General features: G+C 33.1%; 1 protein-coding gene across 3 annotated transcripts in view; it reads right to left on the bottom strand.

Annotated features, from left to right (window-relative positions):
- Nucleotides 1–1,119: 1,119 nt before the first annotated feature.
- Nucleotides 1,120–16,703, bottom strand: part of IFT74 (intraflagellar transport 74) — a 78,958-nt gene continuing 63,374 nt past the window's right edge. For all 3 annotated transcript variants that reach the window (XM_060014858.1, XM_060014857.1, XM_060014859.1), the window contains 5 exons: nucleotides 16,426–16,552; nucleotides 7,349–7,512; nucleotides 6,321–6,446; nucleotides 2,775–2,835; nucleotides 1,120–1,421 (listed from right to left, as the gene is read on the bottom strand). In XM_060014858.1, the coding sequence (XP_059870841.1) occupies nucleotides 1,303–1,421; nucleotides 2,775–2,835; nucleotides 6,321–6,446; nucleotides 7,349–7,512; nucleotides 16,426–16,552 (597 nt within the window). In that variant the 3' untranslated portion in view covers nucleotides 1,120–1,302. The remainder of the gene's footprint in view (nucleotides 1,422–2,774; nucleotides 2,836–6,320; nucleotides 6,447–7,348; nucleotides 7,513–16,425; nucleotides 16,553–16,703) is intronic.

Below are 16,703 nucleotides of genomic sequence, written 5' to 3'. Positions count from 1 at the left end.
TTACCTTTGTTTCAAATAATGTTTCCCAAATTCCTTTGACTATGAATCCTTTGGTGGTATAACACCTATTAAAAATCTGAGGAGCTCAGGATCTGAAGAGCACACTTTATGAATGCCACCTAAATGAACTTATCACTGTGCAAGATCTTCAGCCATACTAGTAATTCAGAATTAATCAAACTCAACAATGTTCACCCCTCTACCTAAACTCACACAGAACTAAAGTTGAATAACTTAATGATAAATATTTACTTCAAGAAAGCAACATGCATGGGTATTTTTTCGTATATAAATTGTATCTCAATAAAGCCTTTTAAAAAAGAAACTAATATGCTTGTGTTTCATGAATACTGAGAAGAAGAATAACTTGATGAACATGATATCAGAGCGAAGGAAGGATAGTTTTAAGGAATATTTTATGCTGGTGCATATGCAAGGTGACTCATTCCTGCCCAAAAGAGAGGATACATCTTTAGTTACCATAATGTCTCCCAGATTCCTATAACACAATTCTACTCCTTCCACCTTTTCCTTTCAAATGTTCTAGCAATGCTTATAAATTAATCTACTTAAGTCCTCCTATAGTACTAAAGAGTGAATGTATACTCCAGGGTGGAAATGAACAGCAGTAGCCATAGTCCAGAAGAGCCGGCCATAAGTACAACATTTCTTTTAAATTTCATGTTTTTCCTAGCAAATATTTACATGTGAGAAAGTATTTTAAAAATGTAAAGATTAAAAGTCTTAATTCGAAATCTTTAGGAATAACTGATATATAAAAAGTTATATATTTACATGTGACTTTATATGTCTTAAAACACATCAAATATACCCTATTTGAGAAGTAAAGCTCAAAACTAAATATCTCCCTTCTATTCTTACTTTTTCTAGAAGCAAAAATTGGCAAGGTTGATAAGTGCTAAATCAGAATCATACTCCACACACCCCTCCTAGGCTTGACATATGAAAAGACGATCTCATGTGCTGCCATAGATGTATTATACCAACTAAATAAGTAACAATGGCCACTTTTAGTTTGTTTTTCTCCTGGTTGTTTGAGACATTTTATCACCCACGCAAAACAAATACAAGTATAAAAGGAGACGATACTTTTTTATAAGTAAACTATTTATTTAACTATTATACTATTTAAAATTTCACACTTCAGAGAGGCCACAAAAATTGTAACATTCAAAAATTTTAGGTAAAACTATTCAAGGGTAAGCTATTATTTTTCAGCCGGCATGTATGAAGTTTAGCAGCAAAAGGATATTTCTATAGAGACTTGTAGTTGGTTCAGACTCAGTTTCTGCTCATGCTATGTAGAGCATCCATGATGGTTTTATTATACTCTGCAATCTGCTTGGTCACATTCTTCATAATTGGCCGGTAATCACTCTCTTGACTCTTGGTTGCTATGACTAATTACATGAGTTAAGGGGAAACAGTATCAAAACAAATATTAATCTAATTTTGTGACTCAGAAAGGACCCAAATTGTACTAGTATTTTTCTTATTGAAAACTGAAGATGGCACAAAAAAGCACAATTAGAATAGTTATTAAAAAAAACAGATTAAGCATCAATTGAAACCTAAAAGGCCAGGCAAAACTTGTTTCAAAAAAGTTCACCTATGGTATAAAATCTTTTTTAGACTTAACATTTCATTCATCTCAATCTTAATCTGGTCATAGAACAACTCAATGTTCAGAAGAACTGTCCTTTAAAGTACTACACAGGATTTCAGGCAAGTCTCTAGACTTCACTCTGTTTCAAAATCACCTACTTTATGTTGCACAAAACCAGAATTCTGGACTTTATCATACTGTGAATGGGAATCTTCTGCTTTTAAAATAAGTTGCACACCCCCTGGGAATAAAGCCCTTAAAGCATCTCATCTGGAGGTAAGCTGGGGTCCATGCTGCCCTGAGCTGATGTTCAGTAGTGTCCTAGAGGAGAATCTATGCAACCAGTGAGTCAGGATCTAGTTCTCTAAGCAGAGATGTCCGTAAATAGGTCAAAAGGGGACTAGGAAACAACCTTTGGGGAAATGTTTCTTACAACTCCACAATACTTGTCCTCAGCAGCTGCTTCCTTCTATGTCCATACAAAAAGACAAGCAAGAAGACTGAATATAAGAACTATCTTGATAGAAATAAGATGGGACATAAGTACTTATCTTGGTAGATGAAGCTGAATTGGCTGAAACACAGATGAGTTCGAAGGTCAAATTTCTCATGATACTACTTGGTTTATCTCTCCCTTTGCTGCCCAGATATCCAAGGTATAGCATTATAAGTAACAACAAATGACTATACATACATACGTACATGCATACATACATATACATATATATGGTTATATGTAATTCTCCCAACAACTCTATGAGAAGGAAGTATTAACTGTATTTGAGATGATAAAATTGAGGTTTAAACAATTAAGTAAACTGTCCAAAGTCCATAACCTATAAGTAGTAGAGTCAATATTTAAAATTAGATCTCCTGACTCTAAAACCTGTACACTTAATCACTATGCTGCACTATGGCTTTGTACAGTCTTTCTATTAGTTTGGTGTATACACACACACACACACACACACACACACACAAAATCATAGAATGGAAACTAAGTCTTATTCATTTATTTCCCACATAGTTTAGCCAGTGTTTTGTACATATTAGGTATTTGATGTTGAACTGAATTTCATTTCAGTCTTTAAAGAAATTCCTAAAAAAATCACTCAGTCAAGCTCATTCGCAGTTTTTTAAAGGATACATTCTTTCATCACAAAATTATTTTGCTCATGGTGTTGCCACTTCCTCTCCAAATTTGTAAGCTAAAAACACAAAAGAAAAATGTTAACCAGTGCCCATATTCAAAACAATTATACACCCCTTTGAGATGATAAGAAAAAAAACACCCCCAATTTTAAATCTTTTCAACTCCCTGCATTTTATTGAGATAAAGCCATGATAGACAAAAAAGGAATTTAAAAAAATTAAATAACAGTAATACAATAATAAATACAATGCTGAATTTGACAACAGGTTTACTCTGTTTACTTTAATTGGAAATTATTTATTATACCAATGAACATACCAACTGAAAGACAATTTATGATTTTTCCCTTTCCTAAAAGAACTTAAAACAGAAGAATGGGACATGATAGGAATCTCTCCTTGAAACCTGAAGGTCTAATGTCACAAAAGTACTATATATTCTAATACTGCAAAGGTTCAGCTATATAGGAGAAACTTCCTTACTTCCAGGGCTAAATTTCCTGTCTAATTCCACAGGCTGTGATAAGAGCCGAGCTGCAGTGTGAAGATTATAAGAGGGCTGGTAAAAAGCTGGCACTGTTACAATAATTTCTGCATCAACAGGAAGCTAATGTGGATATTATATTGATGGTTGCTTCCTCCAAAGACAATTTTACTGTTATAGAATTAAATTGTTTTTCTGATTTAATTAACCTTGTAACTCTGGGTTATGGTCTTTCTTTTTTAAGATGCACATAGTTTTTTTCCTAAACAAAGGACAGTCTGAAAAATGAAACATTAAAATAATGTTCTGCCTGGACATTTCCAAGAAGTAATAATCATTTTAAAAAATCTGATAATTGAAACAGCATTATTAATATTTCTTTCTAATCTCATGTTAAAATTATTTTCAGGGCATAAGTTCAGTCTTAATGTAGCATCCATCCCATTGTTTCCTCCAAAGAGATAAATCCAGATATTAGGATGAATCATAACTAATTAATTATATGAACTGTATGTGCTGTGACTTAATGCTACTAAATCAGATCTAGCTTCCCCTGATAGAACCTTGAAGTTAAGATGGACTTAAGGAAGCAGTCAGCACTTTTTGACAATAAATCTCTAATAACCTTTTGCAAAGTCAAGTACCAAATTTTTCCTCTTTGTTTCATACAAAGGGGTGGCCTTATAATGCAGCAGACCCCTTAAGTGCTACATGAATAATGATATAAAAGCAACACTGTGTCAGATGGTCAAATTCCTTCTATATTATACATCTATTTCAGTTACTTGCCTTTAAAGCTCCAAGGATGTTATGAAGCACACATCTGTCTTTTTCTCCCTACAACTTATTTTACAAGTCTGTTATGAGTTCTTTATATGTTTTGGATATTAACCCCTTATGAGACATATAACTTGCAAATATTTACTCTTATCCTGCTTTTTCATTTTGTTGTTTCATTTGCTGTGTAGAAACTTTTTAGTTTGATGTGGACCCACTTATTTATTTCTGCCTCTGTCGTTTGTGCTTTTCGTGTTATAATAAAAAACTTGTTGCCAAGACTAATGTCAAGGAGCTTTTCCCCTATGATTTCTAGGAGTTTTACAGTTTGTTCCAATATAAATGTGTTTAAATGATTTCAAATCAATAACCACTCAAAAAAAAAAGGTCTATTGTATAAATTACAGATCTCAAAAGCCAGTTTTTGAGTAAATAACTGCAAAAGATAGGGAGACCAGGATGTGATTCAAACAGTTGGGATTCACAAAAGGCAACAAATAATACAGAGAAGCATTGTAAGCTGTGGTTTATGTTACAAATTCCTGTACGTGGGGTTACGAATAAGATTAGTACTTAATGTGGGAATAAATGAAGTAGCCACTGACTGGCTCTAAGAAATTGTGTTTGTCAAATGTTTTCCTCTTTAAATCATCCATTCAGTGGAAGAGGAGGCTCAAAAATCCATATGAAATATCAGTATTTTTTCCTATGAAACATAAGACAATGGCCTCATAAACTTTTTCTTATGTTTCTTCTCCAGTATCCATTCCCACTCTAAACAGACTAGGATAATTTTGCTATTCACAGGTCTATATCCAGGCCTGTATATTACAAAGTAGAGACAGAGTAACTGACGAATAAATTTGAAATATGTAAATTAGTGACTTCTAAGTTTTTAGTAGTTGTGGCAAACTCTGATGAGAGTCCACCCCTTTCAAGAAGAATATAAGGTTTGTCTTTTTTTTAAATGGTACATCCACGCAATGAAATAGCTGATGCCATAAAAATATCATCAAAAAAAGCGCTTGAAAACACTTAAGAAAACAATTGCTTAAAGAGCATATGCATAGAATGATTTCATTATTTGTAAAAATCAATATAATTAAGGGTGTATAACTGCAAAGGAAAAAAAATTTACAAGGATATTATACCAAAATGTTAATGATGGTTGTCTATCATCATCATCATATTACTACACGAAGGAAGAAAACATTTAACGCATTTAGCATTAATAAATCATAGTTGCAAATTGCTAATGTAGATAATTAGATGTGAGAATGACCAACCTTTATCAGACCACAATTACTGATTTTGTATATGACACGCATGCTTCATTTAATCCTCCAACAAATACTTATTGAACACCTATTATGTGCCAACCACTAGCACAGTGCTGGGAAGAAAGTGAGGGAAAGAGACATCATTTCTGCCCTTAGAAAGAGCTCTCAATGCAGAAGACCTTAGACCTTGTTCAGGTAATTATCAACAGGATGAGTGATATGAAAAGGGGGCTTGTCTATGCATCCTGTGTAATAATCAGAGATGTAAATAAAGAAATTCAAGAACATTACTGCTCTTTATAGCATTATTTGAATAGTTTGAAAACAAGAAATAACCTAAATGTCCAACAATTTGGAATTGACTCAGTAAATTATGCTATATCCATATAGTCAAATATTATATAGAATCATATTTTTACAAAATCTACTGACAAGGGAAAGTATTTATGATGTATAGTTAATAATGAAAAACAAGTTTCCAAATAATAGGTACAATATGGTACCATTTCTATAAATATACAGAAATAAATGTGTACGTATGTACATGTATAAACTAAGTGTACACATAACATAGAAATATAGACTAGAAATATCTGTCTTCATATACACAGAATCATCTCCTGGGTGGTGGGATATTAGTCATTACGGCTCATTTTTGTTATCTGCAGCATTTATGTATTAGCAAAGTTTCTGCATTAAAAACTTTACTTTTGAAATTTTTAAAAGCCATTACCATAATGGCTGTGCCCAGAACAGTGCCTAGCATAGAGTTGGCCTTCGATATAAGTTTACAGAAGTCAGGAAAGCAGGAGTAAATTCATTCTGAGTGGAGACTATACAGAATCTAGTTATCTTCAAAGCCAGAAAATCTGGAAGGTAAATAAAGCAGGTGAAAAAAAAAAAGGGAATGGATTGCTTTGGGAGTGAAAATATAGATCAAGAGAACAGGCCAGATAGCCTAAAAACAGAATGAATTTCAGTCTTATTTTTTTCTTTTTACCTGAGAATGTGTCTCGTTTTCTTGCAATTGTGTTTTTAGTGTCTCATATTCTGTGTTTAGTTTCTGAATTAGTTTTTTAAAGGCATTTCTGCGGGTTGATAATACTGTTCTCTCCTGATGCAATTTCTAGATAGATCCAAACAGAAGTAAGTAACAGGCTTTAGCAGATACCTAGTAAACCAATATAAACAGCATTTGACTTAAACAATTTCAATAATATTCTGATAAAATTCTACCAAGGCTATAATTACTCTAAAAGCTGTTTGTAAAAATATCCTTTTAATGATAATAAGCTAAATTAACTATATTAATAATAACTTATTAGGGCTGTCATATGTGTTTGTACTCCACCAGATTTACTTTATTTTAAAATTTTTTTGTAAATTTATTTATTTAATTAATTTATTTTTGGCTGCATTGGGTCTTCCTTGCTGCGCGCGGGCTTTCTCTAGTTGCAGAGAGCGGGGGCTACTCTTTGTTGTGATGCACGGCCTTCTCTTTGCGGTGGCTTCTCTTGTTGCAGACCACGGGCTCTAGGCGTGCGGGCTTCAGTAGTGGTGGCTTGCGGGCTCCAGAGCACAGGCTCAGTAGTTGTGGCGCACGGGCTTAGCTGCTCTGCGGCATGTGGGATCTTCACTGATCAGGGCTCAAACCTGTGTCCCCTGTATTGGCAGGTGGATTCTTAACCACTGCACCACCAGGGAAGTCCCAGATTTACTTTAAATTAATGTAAATGGCAATGAAAAGCCACTGAGAAGTCTTAAGTACAGAAATATCGTTATCAAATTTGCATTTAACAAAGTTTATATTTGAAGTACACTATTACTTGCTTTTCAATGTTTGTCTTTTGTTTTGAAACTTAAATCACTCTAAATTCCTACTATATATGTAAACTTCTTTATTTTTTCTTAGATTATATATCAAATAGTCAATTGAAAATAATAAATTTTTAAAAATACATATATTATTAAATTTAATCAAGAAAAAACCAACTTGAATTACAATTTCATAGAACTGTTACCATTTACCTTTTTCTTTTCTTCACCTGATGATTTTAAAGCTGGCAAATCATTATATGTTTCCAGATCAGTTATCATTTGCTTAATTTTGCTTTTTAGAGACTGTTGTTCCTCAGTCATTTTACTTTCCAGTAGCTCCATTTTTTGTAGATCCAACTGTAGACGCTGACTATCTGAAACGCAGGAAGATTCAAGGCCATAATTAGTCGAAATTTTATTCCTTACACAAAAGGAAATGCAATCATTAAAAATCATGCATTTTTTTACAAGAGTATCTGCACAAGAAACATGCATTCACTGCAACTAGTGAGACAATACAAAGATAAATTTTTAAAAAATTACTTACCCCCCAGGTAACCAACATAAACCGATGTATATTAATCACATTTGTCTCCATTCTCATACAAACATGTAAGAACACACATAGTTCTTTTTCTTACTTAATAATATATGAGATAAAGATTCATCATTTTTAATATGTGCATGACATATACACACAGTTATGTGGAGAAAAAAGCAAGTTATGAAACGTTATGAGCAAAATTTTTTAAGTACATATATAGTCAGTTCTCATTATTTGTAGTAGTTATATTCCGAAAAGTCATTGTAAACACTGAGTTAGCAAATACTGAACTCCTATGGGAAATACAGGATTAGGTTTCTGTGAGTCTCTGGTTACGATACTTTTATCAATTTTGATGATACTTTCATCATCAAACTAATACATAACCTTGTTTTATGTATGTTTCTCTTTAAATATGTTATTTAATATATATTATTGATTTGTTAACATTGAACTCAAGGCCAACTTATGCCTCAGTGAAGCTTATATAACTGACATATTTTCTCTGTAAGGCACATCACAGCCTTGCGCTTAGGAACACTAGCCAACACTTCAGCACTATACTTGGGAGCCATTTTGAATAGCAAAAGCACTAGCAAAAACACACAAAAGTGTGGTTAAAAAAAAAAAAGTGACATTAAATAATATACCATGAAAAGGATACTTGTTTATAGTATGAGAACTAATGCAGGAAGGCATAGTGCTGCCTTAATCAACCTCCACTGGTAACTCGAGCATTCAAATTTTTCAAATTTGAATTCCAATTTTTCACCTCTGCGTGTGTTCACAAATGACCATGAAAGTGCTGCAAATATGAATTTGGGGTTACAAATTAATTTCAGTGAGAGAGCAAGTTTACAAATACAGACTCCATAAATAATGAAAATTGCCCATGTGTGTGTGTATGTGTGTGCGCGATTCTTTCTTTCAAAAGTATTGAGCATCTACTATGTGCCAGGTGCTGAGGATATAATGGAAATCAACAGAGACATCATTGTTTTCACTCGAGGAGCTATATTCTAGAGGTTAAATTAGGAAATTAAATAAGCACTTACAGTAAACTGGATAACTACTATGAAAAGAGTAATACAGGGTACCACAGAACATGTGGCATTGGTCAAAAGAATTCTCTGAAGACATGCCTTTTAACTAAGGCATTAAGGATTAGGAATCAACCACACAAAGGAAAAAGTGAGTGTTCCAGAGAAAATAATCAACATGTGCAAAAATGTCTAGAGGTAAGAAAGCATGAGGTAAAGTCTAAAAGTCTAGAGGTAAGAAAGCATGGTACCTTTGCACAAATAAGAGAAGTATGACTAGAACCCAAAGTTCAAAGTGGATGGTGGTAGGAGAGAAAACTGAAAAATTGAAGGATTTCAGTTCATGAAGGGCTTAAGTCAAGACAGGGAGTTGGGACTTTATGCTAAGGGCTGTGGCAAGTCATCAATGAGTTTCAAATCAGAGAGTAACATAATTAAATTTTAGAAAGTTCTCTCTAGTTGCCATGTGGACAATTAATCGAAATAGCATAACTATGTGCAGGAAGACCAGTTAAGTGTTGATTCAGTGATCTAGGCAAGAAATCTTAGACTGGTGGGGATTTTTTTTTCATTAAACAATATTTAGGGACTTCCCTGGCAGTCCAGTGGTTAAGACTTCACCTTCCAGTGCAGGGGGTGCAGGTTAGATCCCTGGTAATGGAGCTAAGATCCCACATGCATCACGGCCAAAAAACCAAAACATAAAACAGAAGCAATATTGTAACAAATTCAATAAAGACTTTAAAAATGGTCCACATCAAAAAAAAATCTTTAAAAAAACCCAGTATTTATTAAATAAATGCTTTCTATGTGCCAGGCAAATAGAAAGGCATGGGGAATATAGCAACAAACAAAGAACTTATATTCCAGTGGAAAAAGACTATATATATAAAATATACAGTTATGTCAGATAAAAATAAATGAAGAAACAGTGCAGGAGAGATCTGGAGGGACTCAAAAAAGATTAGGCATTTAGGATTAACAAAACAGGCAATCAACCGGATACAGTAGTTGAGCGAGAGAAAATGCGGAATCCCGTTTCCAACTTGAATAAATGAGCGTATGGGAGGGTAAGCAGAGGGACATATAAATTTTTGTCTGTTGGAGGGATTTATGATACACTGAAGTCGATTTAGGATTTGTTGAGTTTGAGATACCTCAGAAACATCCAAACAGAGATAAGTAAAGATGTCCATATATAGAAATATGGGTCTAAAGCCCAGAGGGAAAAATGTGAGCTCTGAAGATACAGATTCTGAAACCACCAGCATAGAGATGGCACCTGAAACAATGGGAGTGGTTCAAATCATCAACAGAAAAGGATTCATGACTGCACCTATAAGAATACCAAATTTTTAAAGAATAAATTAACATGAAGGATCCATATAGAATAAGAAATGACCAAAGAAATAAGAGAAAAATCAGAAGTCATGGGGAAAAGATATTTCAAGAATAAAGAAGTGGTTTGTAGTACAGAATATTACTTAGAGATTAAAAGAAAAAGATGGCAAAATATGTGTTGAATTTACTGACCAGGAGAACCTGGATGTATCTTCTGAGAACAGATTTCACAGAAAGAAATGGAATCAAGAGTGAGAGGAAGGTTTTAAGAAATTTGACTGTGAAACCTTTGAAAGAGAGGGATAATAGTTGGGCAGAGAATACTCGGAATAGGCTTTTTATTTTTTTCCAAGATGTGATAAAATACGGAAAAAAGACTAAAAAGATACCAAAATTTTAATAGTAATAAACTTTTGATAGTGGGATTGTATTTTTAGTTTTTATTTATGCTTGCTTACATCTCCTAAATCCTCTATAATGAATATGAATTCCATTTATAATCAGAAAACAGTATTTTTAAAAATATTCCATTCTGGTAGGATTATATAATACCTACCTTCTCTATTTCAGAGACTTCTTAACTTTGTGATGCTGGCTTTAAAGGTCTCTTTTTTAAAGAGAAAGAAAGGTTTAAGAGGAAACCAACATTACTGAGAACCTGGAATGTGCCTGGCTTTATATATTATCTGATTTACTTTCCCTAATAGCCCTGGGCAAGGGTAAATTTTATTATATGAGGAAACTAAAGCTTAGAAAGGTAATTACTGTCCAAGGTCAACAGCCATTCAAGCTTTGGTGCTGAGTGATATTGTTATCACGTTTATGAAAGGTTCATATTTTACAATAGCAAATGTTACTTTACGATCCAAAGATGCCTCAATGAGCAACAGTGAGTTGTGGGAAGAGGAAGAGTAACACTTGGTCAATTTTGCTACTTCAGGCTTCTTTCCCCAGGCCCCATCCTTTGTTCTGCCTTCCTTATAGATACCAAAATAAAATCTGATTTCAGCTAACTCAAAAACAGATACTAAAATGGAATTGAAATATATATCCTGTATATTTAGATGAAGAAATCTGGATTCAAACCTGCCTTGGCCAGTTTCTTCTCTTCTGTGTTCCCAGGAATAGGCATGGGAATAACCCAATACATCCTGTAGTTACTTATTTGTAGAGGCATACAGTGATGCATTGTCATCTTAGAACATTTTACCTTCACTTTTCCTCTAGTTTAAAGTAGGAATATGAATACCCTCAAAAAAATAGTGGTATTTCAGAGTGTCAAAAGCCAAATATGAACATCTTCCTTAAATTACTTAGATTTAGGGGTAGATTTTTATATTAAAGTAACACATTTCAGAGTAAAATACAAACTTCACAATGATTTTTATGATAAAATTTAATCTCATAGTGGGATATATTGTACCCTGTGTATACATATTATTTTTCTCTGGCTCCTTTTATTGTTCTTTCTTTATTGCTGCATTTCAGCAGTCTGATGATGATGTGCTTAGGTAAGGAATTTTTACATTAACCCTGTTTGGGGTTCAAAGAGTTTCTTAGATCTGTACAATTAAGTTTTTCATTAAATTTTCAGAAAAATTTCAGCCATTATTTCAACTATCTTTTCTCCCCCATTCGCTGTCCCTCCTCTCCTTCTGGGACTCCAATTACATGTAAATTAGACTGCTTGAAACTGTCCCACAGGTCATTTAGGCTCTGTTCATTCTTTTTTCTTCTTCAGATTAGATAATTTCTATTTATTTATCTTTAAGTTCACTGATTCTTTTTTTCTGCTGTCTTCAATCTTCTATTCAGGTCAGTGAATTTTTCATTTTAGTTATATTTTCAACTCTAGAATTTTCACCTGGTTCTTTTTTGTAATTTCCATTTCTCTGTGGGATTCTCCAATCTGTTCATTTTTTATGCTTTTATTTTCCCTCAAGCCCTTAAATATGTTTATAAACTTTTAAAGTCCTTTTTCTTTTCATTTCAACATCTGGATTATCTCAGGTTCAGTGTGTAGTGATTCCCCTTGACTCACATTTTCTTCTTTCTTCATTTTTACTAAATGTAAATTTAGTAAATTTACTAAATGTAAATTTTTATAATGGACATTTTAAATAACATGTTGTAGAGACTTTGCATTCTGCTCCTTTGAAAAGTGCTGATATATATTATAAATAAGCAATTAACTTTGCCGAACTAAATAAATCTCTAAACTTTTCTCCTTTGGAGTGGGTAGCATCTTAAATCTCTGTACTCAGTTCTTTCAACTTCTAGCTGCTGCTTTTTCCTAGGTCCCATAAAGCCTACTCAATGCATACACATTTCAGTAGTCAGATTAGGATTTGGTTAGAGTTTATACACAGATTTTTGGCACTCCTTCTTACCAGGATGTCTCTCTTATACAGGGCAGGCAATGAGTAAGTAAGTTGGTTTCTTCATGTAAGATTTAGCAAAATTTACTTGGACTTAATTTAAGTTTTATTACCTATAAAGATTCTCTAATGGAAAAATCAATACAAAGCTGCTAATTATTAAACCTTCCTCTTCTACCTATGAAATCAGAAAGATTAAAATATACCTGGAAGGTGACATTATAATAAAAATGTCATGTTCAAGAATCGAGCAACTCTCTACTTATGAATATAACAAAAATCACATAGAGTATAAAATACCAAATAGTAAAAAAAAAAGCTTCAAAAGACATTGATTTAAGAAAGGAGGTTGTTACCAACCAAATTTGTCCTAAGTTGGTATAATTAAATGTGAACATTTCCTTCTGTCTCTTTAAAGAGTCTTAAGACTCAACCACATTGACTATATGTTATTTTAAAAGATATACCAATATATGGACTGAAATGTTGAGGGTTTTGTTTTATTGGATTAATATTTCTACTAGGGTTGGAAATAGTTAAGTTGAGAATCAAAGTGCTGAATCAAAGTCACTGAAGCTTATGGTGTTTCAATGCTCTAAATAGGAAATGTACTTACTTTGTATATTTTGGCTGTTCGGTGAAAAGTTATATAAATCTAACTACAAGTTTAATTTAAAGATATATTAGGGAAATACATTTTTAAACTATATATACTGCTTTTTCTAGAGAAAGGGAGAAAACGGTTGGTTGGTACAGGGTAAAGTTTATCTTCCTTCAACCGCAGGACCCCATGAAAAGCTAAAAGCTTCTCCAAGAGAAGAGACAGGAAGAGGATGCAGACTAGTTCCTTCTGATATGCTATGAAGTTGCAAAGTTTACCAAGTAGTGTGTACATAGTAGCAAAACTCAGAAGGAACCACTTTGACCTGGGGAAATGTTCCTGAAATATTCTGCCATCAGCGCATTTGTTTATTCCCTGGAGCTTCCTTTCCAAAAATATAAATAAAAACTATTGCTGACAGGTTCCTTGTCTCTTTACTCATGCAGTTTATCAGTGTATCTTAACCTTTTTTTTTTCATTAATGTCCCCCTAAGGAGCCTTTTTTAGACTATTGTTTTCACAGTCACCTCCCATGAATTTTTTATATTACAGATGTATATCTGTTTATGTACAGTGACCTTTTGGAGGGCCACACACCTTTATAGTTAGTATATAAAATTTTTTTACCCTCCCCCCAAGAAGTAATTTTGCCCCCTTGGGAGTGATATTGCTCCATTAAGAAGCACAGAGTACACTAAGAAAATCAGGTGAGTTCCAATTTTAACTTCAAGGGTCAAAGGGAGGCAGTTCACAAAAGGGGAATGTAAAATTCATTATCTCTGAAAGATGAACCAGAATATTATAAACCTCTTATGGTGATTTCCAGATAGAAAAAGTTTCTTGTGGGGGATGGTAGTAAGAGAAGAAAAACAATTTATATGCTTGGCTTAAATTAACACTTAAAAATAACTGACTAAATGAAATTAATTGTAGGGGTCAGATAATTCAAACTTTAAAAGGGAAACTTTCAGTAAAATCCTTATCATAGTAACAAACCAGATTTTTATCTCCATTGAAGCCAGTTCTCATTCTTTTTTAATTCTACATCTCTGGAGAAGACTAGGTTTTTAAAAGAAATGTAAACACAAAGTATAAAAGTATGAAAGGAATACAAAGTCCTGATTATTGAATTCATTTCCCGGTATTGATATTTACCCTTTTAAAAAATGTATGTTTCTCGACAGCCATTATACAAAGGTAGCTTAAAGGAGGCAAAAACTTGTTGAATTAGTATTGACTTTAGAAAATGAAAAATTTAAAACTATGGTCTAAAACACAAAACAGAAGTTTCTTAGATGAAATAATTAAACATAAAATTCTTCAGCTTATAGAAAAAAGAAAATAAAGATGTAAAAACACTCATAGTTGTATACATCCAAAATAATTGAAAATGGGATCTTGAAGAGATATTTGCACACTTATGTTCACTGCAGCAGGATTTCACAATAGCCTAGAGGTGGAAATAACCTAAATGTCCACCAACGAATGAATGAATAATGAAAATGTGGTATGTACATACTACAGAATATTATTCAGCCTTAAAAATAAATCCTGTCACGTGTCACAACACAGATGAACCTTGAGGACATTACGATGTGAACTAAACTGGTCACAAAAAGGCAAATATTGCCTGATCCCACTTATATGAGGTATCTAAAATAGTCAAACTTTTAGAAATATAAAGTAGAGTGTGGTTAGCAGGAGCTCAAGAGGAGGAAATGGGGAGCTGCTGTTCAATGGTATAAGTTTCAGTTCTGCAAGATGAATATGTTCTAGAGATCTGTTGCATTAACAATGTGTAGATAGTTAACACTACTATACTGTACACTTACAGATAGTTAGGATGGTAAATTTCGTGTGTTTTTTATCACAATTAAAAAAATACTCATAATTAAACCAACAGTAGGTATAAATCAAATTTAGAATGCACCTACTCCACTTACGTGGAATATAATTCAGATATACAAATAAAACTATGGCAAACAAACTTTAAGCAAATCTGGGCAGATAAAATAAATGTACAGAATGACAATTTTCCACCTATATCATCAATTTAAATTCAACTGCATGTTAACAGCGTTCAATATGCATTTGTGGATTCACAATCCTTTATATAAAACTCCTAGGCAGTTGTGTTTTAGAATGCAGAATTCTTTGAATTTTAGAAAAGTAATATAGTGTATATACTGATTATTATATAACTCCCATGACAGGGTCTGAGGCAGCATCCGACATCAAGTAGATAAATATACTTCTGCAGCAAAAAGTATGAACAGTCACACTAGGTAGGATAATTAAAAAGCCTCACGTCAGTTCAGGTCAGGTTAGGTTTTGCTGTAAAGAGCTTTTTTAGATTTGGGGATTCCAGATAAAGGGATATTATGGAAACTATTCCATTTTGGGAATCTTTAAACATTTTTAAGTTAGCAAATAGCGTCTTCCTTCTCCATGATCTCACAACTGCCAGAGTAATTTCCAGTAGATAAATAAAACATAGCTAATTCAAAGTCACCATACACCATCATAGTTAGAATCCACCACTTCAGAAAACCAAAGATACTATACAAATTTTGACTTGACTTTATCCTAGGCTCTTTAAGCTCAATTATATTTGTTTCTAATCTCTACCTGGACTATCCAAATGGCAGCCACTAGCCACATATGACTTTTGAGCACTGGAATGTGTCCAGTCCAAATTGAGATGGGCTGTAACTGTAAAATCTCATTGATCATTTTATATTGACTACATGTTGAAATGATAATATTTTGAATACACTGGGTTAAATATAATATATTATTAAAATTCACCTGTCTCTTTTTACTTTTTTAATGTGGCTACTAGGCAATTCAAAATATATATGTGGCTGGCATTACATTTCTTTTGGAAAATGCTACTCTAGTCTCATGTTAGTCATAATGGCTGAAACTATAATTAAAACATTACCACCTCTAGGATACCTCTCTCCTAACTACCCAAGACCACAGTGGATATGAGCCCTGTGCACGTCCATTGCTCCTTATCCTTCTGTCTTAACACTGTTTCATTACACTTCAATTGTTTGTTTGGCATTCCACCAGATTGCAAGTTTCTTGAGGAAACAGACTGGATTTTTTTTTTTTAATCCCTGTATACTCAAGTTACAGCAAAGGCATAAAGCAAATACTCAATAAATGTTAAATGAGTGAGAATATTCCAATGAATTACTATTAAGTTGATATGAAAAGTCACAAAAAATTCTGAGCCTATGAATGACTGCAGCAATAGGCAGTCATAAATTATATCCTCAGTCTTTCAAAAAAAATCAAAGAGAATAACATTAGATTTTAAAAGTTCCAGTTTGTTACAGAAAAAAAGGATATTAAAATCTAGGTTGTTTCCTCACCTGAAGTCAGATTCCTAGCCGTACTTTGTGATTTCTGCATTTCAGTAGATTTAAAATTGAGATCATCCTGCATCATCTTCAGCTCTTGATTGGTGATAGAGGATATCTGTTTCATACGATTTATATTCTGTATTTGCAGAGACATAAAAGTGGAAAAAATTCCACTGATTTAACTTTCCAATAAAACTCTTGAAAATGCTGCTAAAGGACTGGATGTTTTGAAAGGGTATTCTTTTTTGAAATACATCATTCATTATATATATATTTTATAAAAGAAT

Source organism: Delphinus delphis, chromosome 6 (assembly GCF_949987515.2).
Source record: "Delphinus delphis chromosome 6, mDelDel1.2, whole genome shotgun sequence".
Classification (NCBI taxonomy): Eukaryota; Metazoa; Chordata; class Mammalia; order Artiodactyla; family Delphinidae; genus Delphinus; species Delphinus delphis.
The sequence above is the reverse complement of the archived record's forward strand: the minus strand, read 5'-3'. Positions and strand labels throughout refer to the sequence as shown.